The sequence below is a fragment of the Salmo salar genome, chromosome 15 (assembly GCF_965601325.2).
Source record: "Salmo salar chromosome 15, fSalSal1, whole genome shotgun sequence".
NCBI classification, from domain to species: Eukaryota; Metazoa; Chordata; class Actinopteri; order Salmoniformes; family Salmonidae; genus Salmo; species Salmo salar.
This window is the reverse complement of record NC_138305.1, coordinates 79,582,690-79,591,409: the sequence shown is the minus strand read 5'-3', so window position 1 is coordinate 79,591,409 and position 8,720 is coordinate 79,582,690. Positions and strand designations below refer to the sequence as shown.

Sequence of the window (8,720 nt, the reverse complement as noted above, 5' to 3'; positions counted from 1 at the left end):
CGTTAACTGTGTCATACTACTTGTCTACAAGAATTCGAAATATTGTTGATAAATCGTTTTATCATAATAATCCTCAGATAATTTGGACCTCATGTGCTTTCATTGCAGCGCTGGTTGAGTGCATAAACTATTCATTGTATTGCAGTAAGTAGTTCATTAGAAGGTATGACTTGAATTTATCTCATTATCTTTCTCTCTGTGCGACAACTAATGTGACCAACTATGGAAGGCTATAATGTAATTGATAAGAAATATATAATTGGATATGATAATAAAGAAAAGTTTATTACAAATAATGCCATCTCACAACATATACATCGATTTGAAACACACAAGTGAACAATACTGTACAGGCGTCCAACACATTTTTATTTTACCTTTATTTAACTAGGCAGGTCAGTTAAGAACAAATTCTTATTTTCAATGACGGCCTAGGAACAGTTCGGGGATTCGAACTTGCAACCTTTCAGTTACTAACCCAAAACGCTAACCACTAGGCTACCCGTCCGCCCCTACGTAACAAATGCGTTGTATTAGGCATTTCTGGAGAGTGCGATTAGCAATCATAGTTTCCTTTTCGTGGTAGAAATACAATATGCATGTCTAATTGTCACTGACAGTCTAGAAACCAACCAACACAGAAAAATTTAGCATGTTTTAATATTGAAATTATTTAGTATAAATTCGTTTATGAAATACATATTTCTCAGTTTAGGACTATTGTTTGAAGGGGAAAAAAATGCATTCTCCAGAATGCCAAGGAGAGTTTCACTGAGGTCAGACATGACGCTGTTTTTTTATCGTCCATGAATGGGTGGGCCTAGGTTGTTCTTCAGTTCCCAGATATTCTCTTCTTGTTACCTGCAAATACAAATTAAAATGATATAATAATCAACTGATTAATTTCATTTTTCTGTGGTTAAATTGTTGTCAAACATCACCATGCAGAAGTTCAAGTCATAGCCCTAAATGATATCAATGAATAATGAATATACAGCCCTTTCTTGATTATAATAATGTAATGGAGTTAATATCGATGTGTGTGTGATCTTGCAACAACCTTTATGTTATGTCTTACAATAGACAGAGCTATGCGTAAAATCAATTCGTGCGTAAAGCCAACACATTTTACGCATACCTTTTAGCCCCAAAGTATGGACTTTTTGCACACAAATTAACATGATACTACATTCTTGTCCTTATTTGTACGTTTTTTAAAGGCATTCCACTCAAATAATTGCCTTCAAATATACCAGTCTTGACGTTATTGCACCCCAGTCCGCTCCACGAGCCGATTCTCTCAATCCGGTTACCGAAACAGCTGTTGAACGATTTGGCCGTCCTCCTCAAACCGATTAGATCTTTCAGGCGTGACACCACAGGGCTTTCGAGGGCAATTATTTTGGCTGCGTTGATTACCATTCTCTCCTTCTGTCCCCGGATCGCCGCGGGCGAGTTCTCAATGTCCTCCATATCGGCTGCGTCCACGTCCTCAGACTCTGACGGATAAACGTAATTTTCCTCGTTAACCGTCAACTTGTCCTCGAGCCGCTGGATCAGGTCCTATAAGTGAACAAATGGCGCGTATTAATGTCACATAGTCATAACGTATTACTTTGAAAGGTGATTTTAATATAGAATGTAGGCCTGTGCGCATATAATGTATGCTGATGTCACCAGTTACATTTTGTCTGCAGAAATTACACAATTGTAAAAACTTAAATTAACTTGATTGCCTTTTTTATGTTTTTGTCCTGCTTGTAACTGTATGTCTTACCTTCATATTTTCCAACTCTTGAACATTCCTACTGGCATATAGATTTCCCCAGCTCACACTGTGCGTCATTATTAATACGATATATCCAAAGAAAACATGCAATTTTGCCATTCCGATAACAATCCCCGGTGGTTTTTGAGGTGTTTCAGATATCCCGTTCAGTGATTTAATGACGGGATGACTAGGGGCCCTTTTTATGTAGACTCCTTGCCTCAGATAGTAGCTTACTTATCAAGGACTGCATGTTATGACATAATTCAGCTTGACATTCCGTCGCCTTGACAGTGATAAGGGAGCGGGGTTGTTAGCGACGCCCGGACCGACTGCCTTTTAAGATAATATTTTGTTTGGACCATTATTTGGACTGGATAGGCTTATTTTCTGTAGAGTTGATGGTAGCTGTTGAGGTGTCATGTTTATAGTTTGTCTTTGGGGGTGAGAGGAGGAGGAGGATGAGGATGGGAGATTAAGAATAGGTCAGGTGGAGGATGGAGAGGTGAGAAGGAAGTTGCGATAGGCTACTGATCGCTGTTGGGAGTTATGACGATGATTTTGGCAAGTCAGAAACAGATGCTTCACTTGCTTGAGTGAGGAGAGCGTAAGTCTCGGTATGCCAGACCATGATTGTAAAAAAACGGAGACAATTAAACTCACAACAAAGTAATTTATTATGCAAAATATTTATTTCAACGCATTAGGCTACAGTCTATCGCAAGTCTGCACGTTATTTTTCTTACAAGAAAATAAATAGATAAATACATACAACAATAGTATATTATAGCAAGAGCCAAAAATGAAAATTCATCAGTATACAGTTCTAAAATAATAACCATTTAAATATTCCAAACGCGAACCACAAATTTAAATACATCTCATCACAAATGCCATTGTAAACTCTCAGTCGAGACTTTCTGAGGTGAAGAGATTCATCCTTGTTGAAGAGTTCAAGTAAGGTTCGTTTCTTGTGCTCTGATCAACAGCCCAAACCCTGCAGAAATAACACAAAACATAGAGCTGGTCTTGAGAAACAATATTGCATTTATTTGATAGTTCAAATAAACACATTATAATATAAATTCAACTCCAACATACTGTAGCTACACCTTGAATGGATAATCCCATTCGGTTGGATTGACGCAGAGGATAACCATACCTGTCCTTTAGCATCCAAGTCCACTGAATGACCCAATTCGCTCTAGCCTGACGCCGAAGCAGCTTCTCAGTCCACCCTTCTTGAACCGGCTCCACGAGCGCTTGGGGGTCGTCATAATGTCATTGAGAAGACGCGCAATTACGTCCTCCTTTCCCGTCAGCGCAGAATTCCTTGCGTCTTCGGAGTCCCAAGGAGGCACCTCTTCCGCGATGTTCTCTGTATTCAAGTCTTTCCCATCCACCCCCATCTCATCCGACGCGTAATATGGCACATGACTCTCCTCCTCCAGAAGCTGTTTCAAGCTCTAACGGAGAGAAACCATGGAATTATTAACCTCAATGTCACTTAAAGCCACTTAAAACAGTCTTCCATAAATTACAATAATATATATATATATATATATATATATGAATTGGTGGAATAAGAAGAACAGAAAAATAGCAATGATCAAGAGAGTTTGGTCCATGACGCACCAGCTTACCTGTAGGTTTGACATGGGGTTGGCTCCTACCAAGTTCAGAAGTACAAGCGCAGTTAAACAGAAAAATTGGATATTTGAAATCATTTTCATGTAGTTCGTCTTCTCCCCTTCGCTCTGTAGGTAGACCAAATCCTTCCTCTTGCCTGTTCGCCTTTGGCAACTAAACGTCACCAGGTGCGCTTTTATAGCTGTGCTTTCGTCACGGAGGCCCAAGAAAACATGAACCGTGATTAATCTAGAGAGGAGCAGACAATGCTGTGGGAGTGTGTAGCTAATTTGACTGGATCTCCACCTCAATTGACATATGCCTAAAACTGTGACGCCAAGAGGGCTCTACCCAATTACCCCTGTCTCCATACCCATGTCAAGAGATGCATAACGGGGGCTATACCTCCAGCTAAACGTTTCATATGTCTCTGTGGTTCATTTGAGATGATGCTGTTGTGTGATGCTTTCACAAGGAGAGACAGTGAGACAGACAGACTAACAGACAGACAGACTAACAGACAGACAGCCTAACAGACAGACAGACTAACAGACAGATAGACTAACAGACAGACAGCCTAACAGACAGACAGACAGACAAACAGACAGACTAACAGACAGACAGACTAACAGACAGACAGCCTAACAGACAGACAGCCTAACAGACAGACAGACTAACAGACAGACAGACTAACAGACAGACAGCCTAACAGACAGACAGACAGACTAACAGACAGACAGCCTAACAGACAGACAGACTAACAGACAGACAGACAGACAGACAGACTAACAGACAGACAGCCTAACAGACAGACAGCCTAACAGACAGACAGCCTAACAGACAGACAGACTAACAGACAGACAGACAGACTAACAGACAGACAGACAGACTAACAGACAGACAGACTAACAGACAGACAGACTAACAGACAGACAGCCTAACAGACAGACAGACAGACTAACAGACAGACAGCCTAACAGACAGACAGACTAACAGACAGACAGACAGACAGACTAACAGACAGACAGACTAACAGACAGACAGACTAACAGACAGACAGACAGACTAACAGACAGACAGCCTAACAGACAGACAGACTAACAGACAGACAGACAGACAGACTAACAGACAGACAGACTAACAGACAGACAGACTAACAGACAGACAGACAGACAGACTAACAGACAGACAGACTAACAGACAGACAGACAGACTAACAGACAGACAGCCTAACAGACAGACAGACAGACTAACAGACAGACAGCCTAACAGACAGACAGACTAACAGACAGACAGACAGACAGACTAACAGACAGACAGCCTAACAGACAGACAGACTAACAGACAGACAGACAGACAGACTAACAGACAGACAGACTAACAGACAGACAGCCTAACAGACAGACAGCCTAACAGACAGACAGACTAACAGACAGACAGACTAACAGACAGACAGACTAACAGACAGACAGACAGACAGACTAACAGACAGACAGACTAACAGACAGACAGACTAACAGACAGACAGACTAACAGACAGACAGACAGACAGACTAACAGACAGACAGACTAACAGACAGACAGACTAACAGACAGACAGACAGACTAACAGACAGACAGACTAACAGACAGACAGCCTAACAGACAGACAGACTAACAGACAGACAGCCTAACAGACAGACAGACTAACAGACAGACAGACAGACAGACTAACAGACAGACAGACTAACAGACAGACAGCCCTCTGGGCAAAAACTGGTTGAATCAATGTTGTCATTTCAATCCCCAAAATCTATGCGATGACGCTGAATCAATGCGGGAAACGGAATTGGATTAATAAAAAGTCATCAATTTCGGGTTTTTTTCACTTAACTTTTAACCTAAATCCATTGACATGGTGATTTATTTGTGGATTTCATGTTGAATTCACATTAGCTGACAACTCAACCAAATGTTTGCCATCTTCTGTTTGAAGACATTGTTTATCTTCTGCTCTACTGTCATTTGTGTCATTTGATGTGACATTTTTTATTTAACAATCAATCGAATCAATCAAATGTTTTATTTAGCAATCAATCACCTCAGCAATTGTTAACTATAGTTCCCTAAAGAAGAAGTGAAAGGTGATGAAGAACATTTACTATTTTAGTCTTGAGCTGTGTCCCAGATGGCACCATATGTCCTATATAGTGCACTACTTTGGACCAGATCCCTATGGGCCCTGTGGGTCCTGTTCAAAAGTAATGCACTATAGAGGGAATTGGGTGCCATTTGTGACTTAAACAGGGTTTTGATATTTCACCTGCCCATGCCCCACGTGTTTGGTGAACTTGGCATCAGCCTGAGAGTTATACAGTTGTTTAAGTGAAGAAACAGGGGTATTATGGTGATTTTATGTTGATGGGTTGACAGACAGACAGACGGACAGACGGACGGACGGACGGACGGACAATATGATTCCCAATGCGGTGAAGTGGAGCAAACAAAGAATAAAGAAAAAACTCAAGAGAAACTTGTTGATACTATTATATGACCTTGAACAACAAAGTGAACAACAAAGACCTTGAACAACATTTTATTCCATTTATTTCAAATGAAGTGGTTGTCATTCATTGCATCGGCTATTTATAGGCTATTTATAGGCTACATACAGAAAAGTTGGTATTGGGAGTTATTTCACAACATATCACAGTGTCTCTTTTCAGTCTCTTTTCAACTTTTTGAACAGAAATTGATATCCAGGACCTGCTCAGGGACAATAGATGTGTGTATATACAGTTTTCCTATTTGGCATTGTGAGTTACAAAAACTCTACATGCATTACAATCATTCTGATACGTTTTGTCATCTCATCCACAGGAGTGAATGGGGTTTGCACATCACATTTTTATCAAGCTCTTGTGATCCTAACATTGCTTCCCTAACCTCCTCCACTCCTATTCAAGTCTTGCATTTGTTCTGACATACTTGTTATGAAGCATATGGATTTACAGTTGTTACTGTAGGCTGGTTACATTTCTCTAACTCAGTCTGGATCCCCGTCAATGAAGATGGAGTTATGACCTCTCCTCTCCTCTCCTCTCCACACCTGGACACATTATATCCATAAATAGTTACTCAGTAAGGCTGAGTTTTTATTTTTGTTTCTCTCCCTATCTTTGTCACACACTTCTATTTATAGAAGTGTAGGAAAGCCCAACCAGTGTCAACTGTCATAAACATGTTTTTTCCCCCTGTGGAGAAGTCTGCAGAAAATACCTTGAAACTAAGAAAATGTATTGAGATACGTCTTGGACAGAGTGTTTTAAAGATGTCTCTCTTGGCCTTCAGATACCAACCTTACATTTCATACTTGGCCAAAGAGTCAGACATTTGCTGGTCTACTGTTCAGTAGTCCTGTCTCATGCAAAAGACACTGTTGAAAACAAATCAAATCATGATTGCCCTTGTATCCATGGATACAGAAATGGATCTAGCCTCTATAATGCCTTAAGGCTGCTTCTACTTTACGTTATTGAAACATAAAGTGCCAAAACTGGAGCAAGCATCTATGCTATTATGATATTCCACAATATAATACTTTTCTATACTATTTGAGCTGACTTTTTTGGCCCTTATTACTGTAATGTCCAATATAGAGAAGAGTTGAGAGTTCACATATTGCCAGTGGTTTGTCATTTCAAAATGGGAAATCTGATGATGAATGTAACTGTATGGATCTGTGATGATACTGAATGCTTGCAGTCCATGTTCATGAAAAGAACACAATAAAAATAAGTTTGCATATGTATTCATGCAACTTTATACATACACTACCACTCAAAAGTTTGGGGTCACTAAGAAATGTCCTTGTTTTCCATGAAAACATACATGAAATGAGTTGCAAAATGAATAGGAAATATAGTCAAGACGTTGACAAGGTTATAAATAAGGATTTTTAATTGAAATAATAATTGTGTCCTTCAAACTTTGCTTTTGTCAAATAATCCTCCATTTGCAGAAATTACAGCCTTGCAGACCTTTGGCATTCTAGTTGTCAATTTGTTGAGATAATCTGAAGAGATTTCACCCCATGCCTCCTGAAGCACCTCCCACAAGTTGGATTGGCTTGATGGGCACTTCTTACGTAGCATACGGTCAAGCTGCTCCCACAACAGCTCAATAGGGTTGAGATCCAGTGACTGTGCTGGCCACTCCATTATAGACAGAATACCAGCTGACTGCTTCTTCCCTAAATAGTTATTGCATAATTTGGATCTGTGCTTTGGGTCATTGTCCTGTTGTAGGAGGAAATTGGCTCCAATTAAGCGCCGTCCACAGGTTATGGCATGGCGTTACCAAATGGAGTGATAGCCTTCCTTCTTCAAGATCCCTTTTACCCTGTACAAATCTCCCACTTTACCACCACCAAAGCACCCCCAGACCATCACATTGCCTCCACCATGCTTGACAGATGGCGTCAAGCACTCCTCCAACATCTATCTGACCATCTGAAACTTCGTCTGTCCGTAACACTTTTTTCCAATCTTCATCTGTCCAGTGTCTGTGTTCTTTTGCCCATCTTAATCTTTTCTTTTTATTGGCCAGTCTGAGATATCGCTTTTTCTTTGCAACTCTGCCTAGAAGGCCAGCATCCCGGAGTCGCCTTTTCACTGCTGACGTTGAGACTGGTGTTTAATGAAGCTGCCAGTTGAGGACCTGTGAGGCGTCTGTTTCTCAAACTAGACACTCTAATGCACTTGTCCTCCTGCAAAAGGCTTTTCTAATGATCATTTAGCCTTTTAAAATGATAAACTTGGATTAGCTAACAACGTGCCATTGGAACACCGGATGGATGGTTGCTGTAATGGGCCTCTGTACGCCTATGTAGATACCATAAAAAATTGGCCGTTTCCAGTTACAAAATTTATTTGCAACAATAACAATGTCTACACTATATTTCTGATCAATTTGATGTTATTTTAATGGACAAAAAATGTGCTTTTCTTTCAAAAACAAGGACATTTCTAAGTGACCCCAAACTTTTGAACGGTAGTGTATATTAGATGTTTGTATCTGTATATTCACCACATAATAGTACTGTACAACCCTAAACATTAGCAAACCCAAAATACAGTATTTTGGTGCTAAGGCTACTGTAACTGTGTTTAATCAAGGCTACTGCATACACCTATTGTTCATTATTCTCAGCCACACACACACACACACACACACACACACACACACACACACACACACACACACACACACACACACACACACACAGTACCAGGTTCAGATCCGTTAGCGCTGTGCATCGTTTATATGATGAAGCACTGATGTG

At 40.3% G+C, this 8,720-nt stretch overlaps 2 protein-coding genes across 2 annotated transcripts; both read right to left on the bottom strand.

Moving 5' to 3' along the window:
* Positions 1 to 305: 305 nt before the first annotated feature.
* LOC106572130 (ventricular natriuretic peptide) lies at positions 306 to 1,953 on the bottom strand. The gene is made up of 3 exons (XM_014145994.3): positions 1,778 to 1,953; positions 1,254 to 1,563; positions 306 to 861 (listed from the first exon to the last, which is right to left on the bottom strand). Exons 1-3 carry the CDS (start codon positions 1,886 to 1,888, stop codon positions 833 to 835), a joined length of 450 nt encoding a protein of 149 aa, XP_014001469.1. The 5' UTR covers positions 1,889 to 1,953; the 3' UTR covers positions 306 to 832.
* Positions 1,954 to 2,511: 558 nt separating this feature from the next.
* Positions 2,512 to 3,560, bottom strand: nppal (natriuretic peptide A-like). The gene is given in 3 exon segments (NM_001165265.2): positions 2,512 to 2,765; positions 2,931 to 3,234; positions 3,412 to 3,560. Coding segments are annotated over 2 exon segments (387 nt in total). The 5' UTR covers positions 3,502 to 3,560; the 3' UTR covers positions 2,512 to 2,765; positions 2,931 to 2,937.
* Between the last annotated feature and the right edge of the window lie 5,160 nt (positions 3,561 to 8,720).

What these genes read in the sequence shown, in the direction of transcription:
- LOC106572130 (XM_014145994.3), bottom strand. Translation starts at nt 1,888, where the DNA reads ATGGCAAAATTGCATGTTTTCTTTGGATATATCGTATTAATAATGACG. An exon ending in AAGAGTTGGAAAATATGAAG is followed by an intron (nt 1,564 to 1,777) that starts GTAAGACATACA and finishes GTTCACTTATAG; the next exon opens with GACCTGATCCAGCGGCTCGA. An exon ending in GTGCAATAACGTCAAGACTG is followed by an intron (nt 862 to 1,253) that starts GTATATTTGAAG and finishes TTGTATTTGCAG; the next exon opens with GTAACAAGAAGAGAATATCT.